Consider the following 17,611-nt stretch of genomic DNA (forward strand, 5'->3'; position numbering starts at 1 on the left):
ACCCAAAGAGTCCAGCCATTGGGATAAAAACTCCCTCTTTGATAAAAACTGCTGGGATAATTGGAAGTTAGTATGGAAGAAACTTAGATTAGACCAACACCTCACACCCTTTACCAAAATAAGATCCAAATGGTTACAGGACTTAGACATAAAAAACAATACTATAAGCAAATTAGAAGATCAAGGACTAGTTTACCTGTCAGATCTATGGAAAGGGGAACAGTTTATGACTAAGGAAGAGTTGAAGAACATCACCAAAAACCAATTAGATGATTTCGATTACATTAAATTAAAAAGCTTTTGCACACATAAAACCACTGTAACCAAGATCAAAAGAAATGTAGTAAATTGGGAAACAATCTTTACAACTAATGATTCTGACAAAGGACTCATTTCTAAAATATACAGAGAACTGAGTCATATTTTTAAAACAAAAAGCCATTCCCCAATTGACAAATGGTCAAAGGATATGCAAAGGCAATTTATAGATGAGATCAAAGCAATCTATAGCCATATGAAAAAATGCTCTAAATCATTAGAGAAATGCAAATTAAAGCTTCTCTGAGGTACCACCTCACACCTCTCAGATTGGCCAATATGACCAGGAAGGATAATGATCATTGTTGGAATGGTTGTGGGAAATCTGGGACAGTATTACACTGTTGGTGGAGATGTGAACTCATCCAACCCTTCTGGAGAGCTATTTGGTACTATGCTCAAAGGGCAACAAAAATGTGCATACCTTTTGACCCAGCAATACCAATACTGGTTTGAGATGATAAAAAAGGGTAAAAACATTACTTGTACAAAAATATTTATAGCAGACCTGTTTGTGGTGGCAAAGAATTGGAAATCAAGTAAATTTCCTTCAATTGGGGAATGGCTTAGCAAACTGTGGTATATGTATGTCATAGAACACTACTGTTCTATTAGAAACCAGGAGGGATGGAATTTCAGGGAAACCTGGAGGGATTTGCATGAACTGATGCTGAGTGAGATGAGCAGAACCAGAAAAACACTGTACTCCCTAACAGCAACATGGGGGTGATGTACAACCTTGAAGGACTTGCTCATTCCATCAGTGCAACAATCAGCAACAATTTTGGGCTGTCTGCAAAGGAGAGTGCCATCTGTATCCAGATAGGGAGCTGTGGAGTTTGAACAAAGTGCAAAGACTATTCCCTTTAATTTAGAAAAAAAAAAATATTGTCTGATCTTGTCACCTCTTAGACTTCTCTTCTTTAAGGATATGATTTCTCTCATCACACCCAATTTGGATCAAGGTATAACATGGAAACAAAGTAAAGACTGACAGAGTGCTTTCTGTGGGGGGGTGGGGGGAGGGAAGCAAGATTGGGGGAAAATTGTAAAACTCAAATAATATCTTTAATAAAAATTAACTTAAAAATAATCTTTACATATAATTGGAAAAATAAAAAAATATAAACATAAAGAACAGGTGGAAGGCCTGGGCTCCGCGCATGGCATGGGGGTGGCGGCGCGTGGAATGGGGGTGGCGGGATCGAGGCCTCCAGCTGCCCTTCCCCTCGGGGCTTCGGGCCGCACCCCTTAATGCGTGTTTTACAAACGTTACAACTTCCGGTTTGGTGGGGGACGAGCTCTGAGCCCCTCACTTTAATCCAAATGATGTGCAGTGCATGACATGATATCATGATCTTCAAGAATGAAGGACAACAACAAAATGATATTAAGTCTACAATGAAGAGAGGCCTTGTGACCATGAATTAGTTATATAATATGTAAATGTGGGAGTTTGTAAGTCAAGCAATTTCTCCAGGACCAGAGGAAGGTTGTCCTTAATTTATTAGCTGGCTTCCTAAGAAGGGCAGGAAGGAAACTCTCAAAAAGAGAAGGGATTTGTTGGTCAGAACAAACAGATGGTGGAAGAGAAAAGTAGAGTGATGATCAACTTAAAAGGATTTTTGATAAAACTACTCAATTTAGAGAGGATGCTATGCAAAGTAAAGCAAATGGTTTCTGAATGGGAGAACTCTGAGAACAATCTGCCAGAAAAAAAATTATAAGAAAAGGAACATTAGGAAATAGAACAGAAATGGAGAAAATGAACCAAAGCATAATGGACATATAATGAACCCCACTTTGATGATAAAGTGCAGTGTTAGTATGCTGGACCTGATTCATCTTCCTGAGTTCAAATCTGTCCTCAGACATTATGTGACCCTGGGCAAGATTTCCTCTTCTGTAAGAAGTAAATGACAAACTGCTCCCAATATCTTTGCCAAGAAAACCCCAAATAGGAACACAGCGTTGGATGTCCCTGAATGTCAGAATAAGGTGATGCCTTCTTAGCCTAAGGTATTGTGTGTAATTTTAAGACCCTTTCTCTCCTCTTTTCTAATTTTTGGTAGTACTTTAGTTGTTTGGTCATTTTAGTCATGACATGAATGAAATTCTTATAGGGAAATGTAGGTGGGGGTAAAATGAGTCAAATTTAGATATTCCTAGAGATTTTTGGAAAGGAAACTCCCAAGATTGAAACTGATCCATCTGAGCTCAAAACTGCTTCTGAGTCATGGATTTTTGTATTCTAAACTCAAAACCTTGAAAATAACAATTTTTATATAGGACTTTTAAGATTTGAAAAGTATTTTATATGTGATAAATATAATTTTTTTGTCTGCTTCTCTCCTGCTAATAATAATTATAAATCTGAGTGAAAGATGTCAGCTTCCTCCTTAGAAAACAAAAGGTTCATATGACTACTTTTCTGATTAAAACCCCCATTATTAACAACAGTCATGGGATGACACAAATTATCTTGTAAAGGGAAGAGAGTCCCTCATGTTCTGGAAATCTATAGGTCCTGATTTCCAAAGTCAGGATAAGGCATTCTTCTACCCTGATGGGGATCCCTGACTTTGTAACATGAGACAGGCATCCTCACTCAGGAAACTAAAATGTATTGTGATATCTCATTGACTGCCAACAATAATTTTATAGTCCTTTAGTCTACTTCCTACAAACATGTCTTCCAAGGTTTCACTCTGGGAGCCCAGTTCCTAGCTGGATCCCCCAAACATATGTATTTGTCCACAGAGCTTAGAAGAAGCTAATAAACATGTATGTTAACCTGTAAAAAAAAACAGGTGGAGTACATGAAAAGAGTATGAAACTATGAATCTAAGCTATTTCACTTCTAGTTTCTTCTGGTTTTTTGTGCTCTACATTTCAAGTTCTATATAATACATGTCTTCCTTCTCTATATTTCAAATTCTATATATATAACAAGATTCATGTGTGGAAAAATTAATTACTTGTAAGTTATGTGCTCCTCTCAATTTGGCTAGTCTAGCCTTCAGAAAGCAAACATTCTGGGTTAACAATCTTTACAACTAGTATTTCTGACAAAGGACTCATTTCTAAAATATACAGAGGATAGAAAGCAAACATTCACTCCAGGTTCCAGACCTTTACTCAAGGACTTTCTGGATTAGTGAAGACCTACTATAGAGTTTGTGCTCCACTAGCATTGCCTTTGAGAATCCAGGATCACATCAATGTCATGATTATATTAGAGCTTGACTCGGTGAAAAGAAAACTGAATTTGGAAATCAGAGGATTTGAATCTTGGCTCTGCTATCTATCATTCCTAATCTTACCATGGACAAAACATTTGACCTCTCCGGCTTTGTTTCCTCAAAATATGTAAAATGAGAGGTCTAGAAACAGCTTTACTTCTATGTCCCAAGTTTTTAAATCATTTAAAAAACATTTAATTAAATTTTCAAAGAATATATTTCAGAAATCTATTTTTATATTAGTTATCATTTTTACCCATTTCACTTAATTTTACCTTTATGTCTCAGGTTTAAATTCTATGAGGACTCCAAAAATTGTTATTTTATGCAACATCATGAAAAGTCTGCTAATTAATGCCTAGGCTCCCAAGTTAAACTCAGGAGTTAATCCTTTTTTAAAACCAAATTATTTTGCATGAGTAATTTTTTTGAGTCTTAGAGACTAAAGTATCTTTATCCTATTTTAAATTCACAAATGTACTAAAATTAGCATTGAACATGTCCATTCAAATATAACATTTTTTTCAATAGAGGTACCTAAACTCTGCCCAAAAGGCAGTAAATCTGTGCATACCCTTTGATCCAGCAATACCACTACTAGGTCTGTATCCCAAAAAGATAATAAAAAAGGGGAAAAAGACCAATATATATACAAAAAATATTTATAGCAGCTCTTTTTTTTTGTAGTGGCAAAGAATTGGAAATTGAGAGGATACCTGGCATCAATTAGGAAATGGCTGAATAAATTGTAGTTTATGAATATATATATATATATATATATATATATATATACACATATATCTATGAAGGACTATTGTTCTATAAGAAATCATGAGTGTACAAAACTTAAGAAAAGCCTTGGAAAGATTTTCATGAACTTGCTGAGTGAAGTGAGCAGAATCACTAGAACATTGTGCACAGTAACTGCAATACTGTGTGATGACTATGATTTCATTCTTCTCAGCAGTACATGTTAAACATGATTGTATAGCTATCACATTACTCACTGACATGATGAGGGGGGGTAGAAAAATGTGGAACTCAAAAGTTTACAAAAAGGTGAATGTTGAAAAGTATCTTTGTATGTAATTGAAAAAATAAAATGTCGTTATAAAAAATAGAGATCCTTAAGTCTTCTATGATGTACCTTTGGTGCATGATCTAAATACTGTTTTCCTGCAGACATCTGAGTCAGGAGTCGAAATTTGTTGTCTTGAAGTACATAGATGCCCTGTCCCCAAAACAAAAGAAATCTCTGATCATTATTTTTTAATTCTTTGAGAATTCTGAAACATACAAAAAAAAATGATTATGCTTTTTAAAAGTTTAAGAAAACACTTTACAATCAAAGAACATTTAATAATTTTTTTTTAGATCAGACTAGCTACTTATGCTACCCACTATTATCAGTGCTGAATATCCATATTAATTTTATTTTTGGTTTGGACCTTTAAATTAAAAGATATTAGCAACTCCTAGTGTGGTAACTCCCTGCAATGATACAGCCAATCCTTTTAAGTTGTTGAATGCTACCACAGTAACAGAGACAGGGAGTTGGACTTATTTGCATATGGTCACAGCTAATGTGCCCAGGGCTCTGAGCAGCATTTCTGACTCCATATCTGGCTGGCCTGCTATCCCTCTATCCAAGATAAGGTTGACTCATACATGAGTAGAAATTTAATGTTCATGAAATCACTATCAATTACCCTGTGGAGGCATTTTTTTAGGTTTTTGTTTTTTTCTGCAAAGCAAATGGGGTTAAGTGGCTTGCCCAAGGCCACACAGCTAGGTAATTATTAAGTGTCTGAGACCGGATTTGAACCCAGGTACTCCTGACTCCAGGGCCTGTGCTTTATCTACTGCGCCACCTAGCCACCCGTGTGGAGGCATTTTCAAAAGATGCAACACCCTTTTCAAATCAAAGAAAATATATGAAAATGCAATTGAAAATTTGGAAGCAGTAGGCAATATTTAATGATAGAGTATTAATGTGTTCTAATACCTGCTAATCATAATACTGGTAACTTTTGAGGTAATTGGTTATATAAATTATTCAATTAAGAAAATAAGCCAATCCCACTATTTAATAACTCTTACATTTTACAAAACAGCATGGGTTTATTTTAAATGGAGGCACAATCTTGCTTTGTCATATATGGTTAATAGCTAAGAGTAACAGCTTGGTAAACAGAAAATGAATATAACTGTTTTAAGTCTTCTTCAATATTCTTAACTTTACTAATCAGCTTTTTTTAAACATTCCTAAGATGAAAACTGTTATGTGTAAAAACATAATAGGAGGAAAACCTTTCAAATCAAAGTGAAACCTGTCTATTCTATCCTTTTTTTTACCCCTATACAATGATAAGGAGTATAAAAGGAGAAAATTTAAGATGTATCAAAATGTTTCCCATTGATACCATTTCCCTACCCCTAAACATGAACTATAAAAGATGACAATGATTATTTTCTCACCTAAAAAAATGAGATATTTAACAAATGGCTAACTAGGCTGATAACTTATATAAATCCTTTAAAGGTTTGCAAAGGTTTGTTGAGGAGACTCCGTGGTCACACAGCACAGGTGGGTTCTGAACCCATGTCCAGCATATACTTTTTTTTTGTTTGTTTTTGTAAGGCAGTGAGGTTAAGTGACTGGCCCACCTATATAATTATTAAAATCAAAGGCCAGATTTGAATTCAGGTCCTCCTGAATCCCAAGGTCAATGCTCTATCCACTTTGCCACCTAGCTGTCCAGTCCAGCATTCACTTTCAACTCTTATGTTTTTCTCTAAGTTATCTTCTTGCCCTGAAAATTTAAGATTTTTATTTGAGATTATGAATATTACCACAAATAATATAATGACTAATAGAACATCCTACTACCTATGTAATTCTTACAATGAATTTGGATGATTTTTAAAGTATTTTTTTAAAAATAAGTTTTTACTGATATCAGTTGTTTTTACATTGCCTAGATTTCTCTGTCTCTCTCTTTGAACCCTCCAAGAGAGACATTCTTTATAAGGAAATTTTTTTTAAAAAAGGAAAAAAAAATTAACAAAATTAATCAATAAACTGAAAAAAAATTGCCATGATAAGCAATGTTCCACACCTATGAACCATTCCCCACCTCTCAGCAAAATATATATGGAAACGTACCATTTTCAATAAAAAAAAAAAAATCTTGTCATAGTTAAAGATTTTTTCCTTTGCTCTTTCTTTGGGCATATGACCAAAAAAATATGATTCATTAAATCTAATATAAAGTGAAAAAACACAATCTGAAAGTTAAAAGAAACAAGTTTTTTAAACATTTTAATATTTTAATAATGCAAATAAACAGAAATAAATTTGTTTTAATAAGGTAAAATGACATATAAAACAAATCTTAATTTGTATAATACCTGATGATTTGTCCTCAGATTATCAATTTGTTTCTTGAAAACAGTGGTCCAAAAATCTTTGCAAATGAACTTCATGATATCTAATTCATCCTTGAATCTTGCAGTGTCCTTTGTAAACCTAAAAAGATAAAAAAGTGTCATAACTTCAGAATATTTTCTTCCAAAGAAAATGAGATAGATAAATCATGAATCTAACTTCCAAAAGAAAAAATTGTATATGATATTTATTTAAATCATTATAATTATGCATTAAAACTAAATGTAATATTTCAAATGTCATAGTGATAAATATCAAGAAAAAGAATTTATATCATGATTCCAATTTATGTCACAATTAAAATTTCAATGCTATGGTTGAAATTTTGAAAACAGGAAGACACGCTCTAAAATCATATCAGTTTTATAGCTTAAACTTTAACATTCAGATATTATTTATTCCTAGGTATATATATAAAATAAAAATGTTTAGTAGGACAACAAAATTAGGAGATGATGTATAAGTATTAAATATTTAACGATAAAAACTATCAAAAAGGTTGTGAAACATAATTATGAATAGAAAAATATCAGAGCACATAACAAAGCCTTGATGAAAATTTATTTTAAGAACCTGTTCTATGCCTAAACATGTTTCACAAAGTATTTTTGATCCTCTGGACTTTAAAGTTAAAAAAGCACAAAACTTCACCAAGACCAATTTTCAGGGGAAAAACTATTCACAAAACAATGTTTCAGCTAACAATTTTTACTGGACAACTTTGAGAAAAATATATCTAACACATTCAGCACAAAAAAAAAAATATATAGCTCAGCGAAAACTTAAAAGAAGAATTGCAAGATTTGGGTAGAAGTAGTTTCGCAGAAGCCTGCCAACAGTGCTCTTTTTTAAAAGATGAGTCATTTTAGTTTATAACCAAATAAAGACAGTCAGCAGTGTACCATAGAAAACATGCTAGAATTGGAGTCAGGAGAGACCAGAGTTCAGAAAATCCTGCCTCTTATCACTTATATGAACAAGGACATGTCAAATGAACTTTCTGATCCTGTTTTCTCATGTGTAAAATGAGTATAACACTTGGTAATAATACCTAGTACCCACCTCAAATGAAATCAGGTAATAGACTGCAAAGCTGCAAGGCACTACCTAAAATGTCAGTTATTGTATTCCTATTATCATTATTATTCAAACTGAGCTTACCTTTCTTTTTTTATAGCATTTTTTAAAATTCAATTTTCTGAATTCTCTCCCTCTTGAAGGCAATTATTTTTTTTGTCTGGTTTTTTTTGGCAAGGCAATGGGGTTAAGTAACTTGCCCAAGGTCACACAGCGAGGTAATTATTAAATGTCTGAAGTCGGTTTTGAACTCAGGTCCTCCTGATTCCATGGCCAGTGCTATATCCACTGCACCACCTAGTTACTCCTGAGCTTACCTTTCTATCAATCCTTGTCCCACTCTAAAACCCATGTTCTCCAACTTAGTTATGCATCTTCCATTTTCCTACAAAATAAAAAAAAAAAGAGTCTGAATCTTAGGAATTAATAAATTAAAAATCTAATTTCCAAGTTTCTGGCCAGAACTTTGAACTAATCCCCCAAATTAAAAATGTTGATTAGCCACCACCAAAATTTATAAAAAAAGTTCTTTCAAAACTTTAATTAAGTTATTAAATTTTCCTTCTCATTTAAAAAATGAAATTGGTTATAGAAAATCATCAAAAGGGAATTTTCTATTATTTACATTTCTAAAACTGTTTTTAGTCAATGACATTCAAAAGATACCTAGGTTCAATATTTTACATTTCTGAACTATTACAATGTACTGTAATTATCAAAAGAATGAATCATTCCCCTTCCCTACTCTATTCTATTTCAACTAATAGTTTTCCTATCTCCCAAATGAGAGAAGCTTTAATTAGAAGAAATAAAAGAAGTAAACTACATTCTGATGAAAGGTATACAATAAGTTAATTTCAATACTTAATATATATGAACCTAGTGGTATTGTTCTAAATACAAAGAGAAATAAATAGTAAAATTCTGAGAGTGGGGACCTCAATTTACTCATCAGCCCTTGATAAATTTAACTAAAAAATAAACAGGAAGTGAAGAATGTGAATAGAATTTTGAGAAAATTAGATATGAGAGCCCTCTCATGATTAAAAATTGTAAATATAAAGAAGTATACAAATTCTCAATTATGCATAGTACCTCTACCAAAACTGATCATGTCATACACAAAACCCCCTCAAACAAATGCAGAATAGATGCATATACTGATCACAGTGCAATATATATTGTTACTTAAAGGGTCACTGAAAAAAGTTTTAAAAATCAACTTCAGACTTAAGTAATTTAATCCTAAAGAATTGGTTGGCCAAAGAACAAAAATTAGAGAAATTATAGTTAATTTCATTAAAGATAATGACAACAATTAGACAACATACCAAAATTTTGGGGATGAAACCAAAGTAGTCCTTAGGGAAAATTATTTATTTCTAAATACTTTCATTAATGAGAAAGTGAAAAAACAGATCAATGAACTGGAACTGCAACTAAAAAAAATACTAAAAAAGTGAACAAATTAAAAAATATCAATTAAACACCAAAACAGAAATATTTTTTAAAAAAGATAAGATTGACAAAATTTAATTTAAAAAACTAGCTGTGAGTATATCCAAGGTTCTTTTCATTTCTTTACACACTACCTCTTTCATACCTACCTCATTAACTCCCGTGGACTTAACTATCATTTCTATACTGCTAACTTCTTTTTTTTTCCCTGCAAGGCAATAGGGTTAAGTGACTTGTCCAAGGTCACACAGCTAGGTAATTATTAAATGTCTGAAGTCGGTTTTGAACTCAGGTCCTCCTGATTCCATGGCCAGTGCTATATCCACTGTGCTGCCCTATACTTCTAACTTCTAAACCTATAAATTCAGCCTTAAGCTCTGTTATGAGCTCCACTAGCACATGGGTAAGTTATCTATTGGACAACTCGTCTTTCTCCTCAACCTATCCTCATTCTATCCCTCTTACTCATTCCCTATTTCTGTAAAGGGTCATCCTCAGCATCACAAATCTAATACTAGCCACGTTGTTTCTACCTTTCCACATATCTCAAATCTCTCTACTCAAATCTATCCACCCTAGTTTTGGGCCTCATCAACTTTGGCACTAGAAACATATACTGTAATATATACATATATATATATAATTCAAATTAAAATTTATTAAACGTATTTATTGGCTAAAATTATTTTTAACTTTTTAAACTGAACTTTGAAAGATAAAAACTTTCAAAACTAGTCCCCAAAAAAACCATTTTTTTTTGGAGATATCAAGGTGTGTTTGGTCATCTCTGAAATATCCTGTATCATGACAATGGCAGGGACAAAAAAAAAAAGTGTAACTGTCCCTGCCTCAAGAAGCTTACCTTGTATCAAGAGAAAACATATATGTGTAGCTATAAATATATACTAAATACAAGGTAACTGTGAGGGAAAAGTACTAGCATCTGGAGAGATTACAAAGGTTTCAAGTAGAAGGTGATGCTTGAACAGAGTTTTTAAAGAATGGATTATATTACCACCATTAATAATATGGAGTTAAAAAGCTCAGTCAGTACAAAGACATAGAGACCAGAAAGGTAATGTGATATAAGAAAATCAGTAAAATGGCTCTATGGCCAGATTATAGAAGGGAATAATGTTTAATATGCCAGAAAAGCTGTCTTGAGATAGTTGAGACCAACTTGTGAGAGTTTATACTTGGTTCAAGTGACAATAGGAGTCCCTTTAGTTTATTGAGTAGGAGAATAACAGGGTCACACTTATACCTTAGTAGTTGTGTGGAAGACAGATAAGAGAGTTCTGAGGTAAAGGTATAAATTTGGAAACTATTCCAATAGATTAGGAGGGAGATGATGTTTGACTGTATCAGACTATAAAAAGAAGAGGACACTCTGCCTTTTCACTAGATATCCACCATTATTGGAATAGGTTCCCTCTCTATTTTTGATGCTTGAATTCCTTCAAGACTCAACTCAAATTCTAGTTTCTCTAAGAGATCTTTTCAAATCTGTCTAATGCTGTACCTTCCCTCTGAGATTTGGTCCAACCTATCATAACTATACCTATCTATATTTGTACTATAGAGAATGTATATTACCTACCATAGCTATTTCTCTTATAGTTACAGATATATATCATTATATATATATATACATATATTTTTATAATTGTTTGCATATTGTCTCCCCTATTAATATCCTTAAGGGAAGGGACTTTTTGTCTTTCCTTTTGTCTCCAATGTCTGCCACCTAGGAGGTACTTAATAAATAACTGACTAGAAAGTACCATTTTGAGAGCCCAATAATCAATGGAATTCAAAAGAAAGGTCTGTTGGCAGGCATGTCAAGAATGGGTGAGATCAAGAATGGACTGAGGTAAAGTCCACAATAGGCCAACCACAGTCAGTTAATTAGACTTTTTAAAATGACTACCATGTGTTAAGAATACTAAGTACTGGGTACAATGAAAAGCAAAAAAAAAAGGTCCCTGATCTCAGAGCTCACAGTTTAACAAGGAAACAAAAACATTATAAACACGGCATATTACCAGAAAATTGGGAGCAGTCGCAGGGAAAAGAAACCAATATTAAGAAGCAGCAGTACAAGTTTAGTTGAACTTTGAAGGAAGCCAGCCAGAGACACCAGGGGACACAGGTGAAGAGAATCCCAGATATAAAGGACAATAAAACTATTGCACTCGGAGGACAGGGCTAAATCGGCATTTAGCGGGGACTACGGAGTCAGAAGACCGGAGGGGTGGGGAGCGGCGAAGTTAAGGGGGGATCGCTGAATGCGGCCGGGGAGCGGGCACGGGCGGAGCCGCGGGGTGGGGGCTCGAGGCAGGGGCGGGGCCCGGGGCCCGGGGCCAGCGGGTCTGCAGGGTAGGGCCGCGACCCACCGGGACCGGGGCCGGGACGAGGTCGAGAGTCGAGGGAGGCAGGGCGGGAAGAGGTGATTTTGTGTGAAGTTTGCAGACCGGCCGAAAACGACAACAAAAAGAAAGGAGTAAAAAGGCGCGAAGGAGAGGGCCCGGGGAAGGAAGGGCACCGGGCCAGGGGCCACTCACCACCTCCCCCTGATCCGCGGACTTGTACACGCCCGTCACCATCTCATTGTGTAGAAGCAAGAAGAGCGCCTCGTCCGCCATTTCCTGCTTCTTCTCGGGGGGCCCGGGGCCCTAAGGCGGAGGCCGGGGCGGCACGTCTGCGGCGCCCCCGGGGCCGCCGCTGCGCCCCGCTGCACCAGGAGGCCCGGGCCGCGGGCAGGGCGGGGGCTTCACCGCCTCCAAGGCGCCGGCGCGGGCGGGAGCCCAGCCGCTGGCGCGGCCCAGCCCGAGGCAGGCCCGGGCGCTCGGCACCACCTCCGCCAGCCGGCCCCGCCCCGGGGAGGGCAGCGACTTCCGGCTCCTCTAGCCCCCATCCCTGCGGCTCTATGGTCAGCGGCTGCGCTCTCTGCCCTTCCCTTCTCCTTTATTTGTTGTATTACTCTATTTTTTTTTTAGAATTTTTGCAAGGCAATGGGGTTAAGTGACTTGCCCAAGGCCACACAGCTAGGTAATTATTAAGTGTCTGAGACTGGATTTGAACCCAGGTCCTCCTGACTCCAGGGCCGGTGCTTTATCCACTGCGCCACCTAGCCGCCCCTATTATTTTCTTTTTCAATCAAGAATTATTTTTTTCCCCTCATCATTACTCACAAATTGGACAAGACTGAACAATAACACAGCCTCCCTTCTGACCTCCAGTGTCACATCTGATTGGACAGTCTATAGAAATCTTAAACTCAACATGTCCAAAACTGAAATCTTTATTTGCTGCCCCCTGCAATCCTCCCCTCTTCCATTTCTCCCTACTGCCTCCCTACCATCCTTCCTCAAGCTTGAAACCTGTCTGCCATACTTCCTACCCTTTAAGTCCCATATTCAGTTAGCTTCTAAGACCTGTTGTTTCTGCCTTACTAATATCTCTCCCTATTTCCCTCCTTCTCTTCTCCGACAGTGCAGGACCTCATCACCTCACACCGAACTATTGCAAAATTCCGCTGGTTGGTCTCCCTCCTCCCCATTCAAGTGGCTTCCAATCCAGATTCCCTCAACCGTTATACTGATTTTCCTAAAAGTCAGGTCTGACTATGTAACATACCCCCAAATTCAATAAAATCCAAGTGGCTCCCCATTACCTCCAGTATCAAATATATAATACCATATTTGACTTTTAAAGTCCTCCATAAAATCTGGGATACTAATGCATTGTTGGTAGAGCTGTGAACTCATCCAACCTTTCCAGAGAGCAGTTTGAAATTACGTCCAAAGAGCAGCAAAAACGTGCAAGCCCTTTGATCTAGCAATACCAATACTGGGTCTATACCCTGAAGAGATGATGAAAAAGGTTAAAAATATCACTTGTACAAAAATATTCATAGCCGCTTTGTGGTGGCAAAGAATTGGAATTCAAGTAAATGTCCTTCAAGTGGGGAATGGCTTAGCAAACTGTGGTATATATATATATGCCATGGAACACTATTGTTTCATTAGAAACCAGGAGGGATGGGATTTCAGGGAAGCCTGGAAGGATTTGCAAGAATTGATGCTGAGTGAGATGAGCAGAACCAGAAAAACACTGTACATCCTAACAGCAACATGGGGTGATGATCAACCTTGATGGACTCGCTCATTCCATCAATGCAACAATCGGACAATTTTGAGCTATCTGCGATGGAACATATCATTTGTATCCAGAGAAAGAACTGTGGAGTTTGAACAAAGACCAAAGATTATTACCTTTAATTAAAAAAAAAACCCAGTATCTTATTATGTAATTTTGCTGTCTTTTATATATATTTTTTCCCCTTAAGGATATGATTTCTCTCTCATCACATTCAACTTAGATCAGTGTATACCACTGGAAACAATGTAAAGACTAACAGACTACCTTCTGGGGGGGGGGGGAGCAAGATTAGGGGAAAAATTGTAAAACTCAAAATAAATAAAATCTTTCAAAAAAATAGTCCTCCATAACCTGTTTCCTTCTTACCTTTTCAACTTATACTTTACTTCTATCTGAGATCTAGTGACAGTAGGCTGTCCAAGTCCAAACTTTTTCAATGACTAAATTCCATGCCTGGAAATTTCTTCATTTCTATCTCCTGGATTCCCCAACTCCCTAACAAATCTTAGTATAGTCCTACCTTCTGCGAGATTCTCCAAACCTCCTTAATTTTAATACCTTTCTTTCTAAATTATTTCCGACAGTGTAGGAATTTACCCTGGAGTGTTTTTTAATCAAATTAGTTTATTGATTTTATTGTCTTTTATATAAATTTTCAATTCTGTCCCCTGGTGAGTCAATAGAAATAACAATTGATTCAAAGGAAAGATATTTACCAAGATAACATAGTAAAAACAAGGGCTACAAAATGTTCTCAGCTCCATGAACCTGGTACTTACTCTCCTACAAATACAAGCTGCATCTATAGGAAGACTTAGTACACAAACTTACAAACTAAGTACAGTGATAGGAAAAAATGTGCTTAGGCAACTCATTTCTCTGGTTATAGCAGGGCTTCAGTGTGCCTACTGTCCATATGAACAAGTTGAGGTCACTAAGCTGGAGTGCCTCAATCTTCTCCTCTCAGGAAGTCAGCTCCCATCAGCAAGAACTAATTTCCCCTCCAATTGGTGGTTGGTTCTCTTGTTGACTTCATATTGTTCTGATGTTTAGAGCTATTTCTTTCCCTGAGTTGCTGCCTTTCTGGAAACCATGTTTCTTTTCTTCTCAAAAGCAGGAGAGAAAATCACTCCTCCCTTCCCCGTTCCTGGGTTAATTTACTACAAAATTTCTACTGTCCTGGACTTTCTCAGAGCTAGAGAGCTCAGCCTTTTAAGGGCTATCATGACTATAGTTCATCTTCACTAAGCTCCATAGGTCTAATTCAATTAATGAAAATTCTATAATTCATAAAGGCATAATCAGATGTGTTCTGTGTTAACACATTTTTGCTCTTCACTGAAGTATAAATACCTCCATATCTAAGCTATCTTTTTTTAACTTTGATTATATTAACTATGGAGGGTGCTATTAATTGGAGATACTTTTAGATTAAATATTAAATTAATTAGTCTTCTCTTTTTCTCTTTTATTAAGTAATCAGGAAGATACAAACTATCCACATAATTATTTGGTGACCCTGCATCTGAAAATTCATGATGACATAAACAAAGGTCTCCATTTTAGAAAATGTGCAGGCATTCTCTGTTTCTGTTCATTTACTGCCTGGTAAAGTAGGCTACTGAAACAGAAAGAGTACATACAAAATGTCCCAATGGAAAAACTTTCCTTGCTGATGATCAGCTGTTAGGATGACTCTAGAAGGTTGCCTCTGGAGGAGTTAAAAGGGATGGGGAAAGGTGATCCATGCTTCTAGGTCTGCACAATTAATTAATAGCTCTTCTATATAAGCCTTTCTTTCCACTCACACAGCTACCATATTTATCCAAGCTCTGACTTGTTCAAATTATTGGAACAAAATCTGCAAATTATGTCCTTCACTGTCCTCCCCATTTTTGGTGGGAGTGTGGAGCTAGTTGTAGTTTTCATATTCCTGCTCTGGTCCATTGTTCAGCTTTTAAAGACCTATACAACCTAACTCCAATTTATTTTTACAGCCTCATTGGAGATTTTTCCTCATTTCTAATCCACTCTTTTCTGTTCCTCACACATGATAGTCAAACTCCCATCTTCATGGTTATCAAACATGCCTAAAATGTATTTCTTCCTTACCTATGGCAAAATCATCTGATTTTAGTCTTTTCTGATTCTCCTAACTGCTAGTACCCACCCTCTGAAAATACCATGTATACAATTTTAGATAACATTTGTATTTAGTAACTCTATGTTTATGCCAAATATATTTTCATGTCAATATCTTCTCCATTAGAATAAGATTCCTTTGAATAGGACTTGCTTCATCCTTTGTAATTGTATCTTCATTATCACAATATTTTTGGATTCAATACTAATTTAGCTTGTTTGTTTGATGGGTATGATTCATAATATCTATGAAATAAATCCAAGTTTGCTTTTCCTTATCATAACTCTGTGCCTACTTGCTCCTTGGTTGTGGCTCACCTTTCCGCTGTTCCACCTTCCAGTGTTACCCCTACCTTCTATTTTCCTTCAGCTGCCACTGGTTTACTCAGGGATTCCACATCTTTTTTTTTTAGAACGAAAAAATCCAGGTCAACATATATTAGTCAAGAAATTTCTAATTTTTTTGTTGTTGTTGTTGGTCAAGATCATAGTTATTCTTGGCAGGTGGTTTTTTTAGTCAGTTATGAAGATTTGTGAAGATTGCTTATCAACCTAGTGACTTTCTCTTCAGTTCTAACTACTTGTGAAGCCTGAGTAGCTTGATTCCACTTATCTCTTCCTTATCTCAGAGCTCAGAAAATGTGCCTCCATGTAATTGACTCCTCCAATGTTTGATTTTACCTCATTAGAATACTAGCTGCTTGATATCAGCATTTTTGTCTTTTGTTGTATTTGAGACTCCAGTTGTTTAACATATAATAAATTTAATAAATACTTTTTCATCATTTATTCATTCTTCAAATTACTGAGACCTACTTCTCATTTTCAAAGATACAATTCCCAATAGTACAGAGGAAAATTTTTAGTAAAAGGGGGAGAAATGAAATTGAAATCTTGGAATTTGTAACCCTTAGTTCCTAAAATCTATATAAATCCCTATTGACCTATGAAGACTCCTCTGTCAGTGAACTTCTTAATAAGTCCCATCTTAGTTCCTTTTCACTGGATTGGAGGCAAGGAGTTCAATAATATATTTCTCTCTCTCTCTCTCTCTCTCTCTCTCTCTCTCTCTCTCTCTCTCTCTCTCTCTCTCTCTCTCTCTCTCTCTCTCCTTCCTATGGTCTTCTAATGGTTCTTTAAGTCAACAAATTCTTAGTTTCTCCAGATAGCCAGAGCAACACTTTATAGTATCTTCCAATCTTAGATGAAGTAACAAATATATCTTAGGTCTTTCCTCTTTTTCTGTAGACTCTACTCTCTTGCTGCAGGACTCTTCTCTGTTCCTTCACTCCCAGACTTTACCCACTAATTATATTTAAATAGAAAAAAGAGTTGAGAGACAAACATCCCAGCATTGATGGAAAAAGGTAATTTTTTTTAGGTTTTTGCAAGGCAAATGGGGTTAAGTGGCTTGCCCAACACCACGCAGCTAGGTAATTATTAAGTGTCTGAAGCTAGATTTGAACTCAGGTACTCCTGACTCCAGGACTGGTGCTCTAGCCACTGCGCTACCTAGCCGGCCCCATGGATAATATAATATTAATATTTGAATTTCACCAAGAGATATCTAATTCAAGGATGATTAATAGTTATAATTTATCTCATAAAAAGCAGGCACAATTTAGTAATGACTTTCAGTCTAGTTTGTGTAGGTTTTTAACAGCCACTAGATTGTATCAAGATAAAATACCTAAACCCTAGAGTATGATATAAGAACAAATGAATAAAGCACTATTCAAGGTATTGAGCTAAATTCTGAAGA

General features: G+C 36.0%; 1 protein-coding gene across 3 annotated transcripts in view; it reads right to left on the bottom strand.

Moving 5' to 3' along the window:
- The window catches only part of TRAPPC6B (trafficking protein particle complex subunit 6B), a 25,918-nt gene extending 13,577 nt beyond the window's left edge, over positions 1-12,341 (bottom strand). For 2 of the 3 annotated variants that reach the window (XR_012473916.1, XM_074213425.1), the window contains exons 1-4: positions 12,108-12,341; positions 8,403-8,470; positions 6,972-7,089; positions 4,708-4,791 (exon numbers count right to left, since the gene is read on the bottom strand). Coding sequence is in view for 2 of the 3 variants with exons in the window: in XM_074213425.1 (XP_074069526.1) it covers positions 4,708-4,791; positions 6,972-7,089; positions 8,403-8,470; positions 12,108-12,188 (351 nt within the window). In the remaining variant the exon portion in view is untranslated. The remainder of the gene's footprint in view (positions 1-4,707; positions 4,792-6,971; positions 7,090-8,402; positions 8,471-12,107) is intronic. The other variant, XM_074213424.1, reaches the window with a different exon arrangement.
- Positions 12,342-17,611: the final 5,270 nt, after the last annotated feature.

Source organism: Macrotis lagotis, chromosome 1 (assembly GCF_037893015.1).
Source record: "Macrotis lagotis isolate mMagLag1 chromosome 1, bilby.v1.9.chrom.fasta, whole genome shotgun sequence".
In the NCBI taxonomy this organism is placed as follows: Eukaryota; Metazoa; Chordata; class Mammalia; order Peramelemorphia; family Peramelidae; genus Macrotis; species Macrotis lagotis.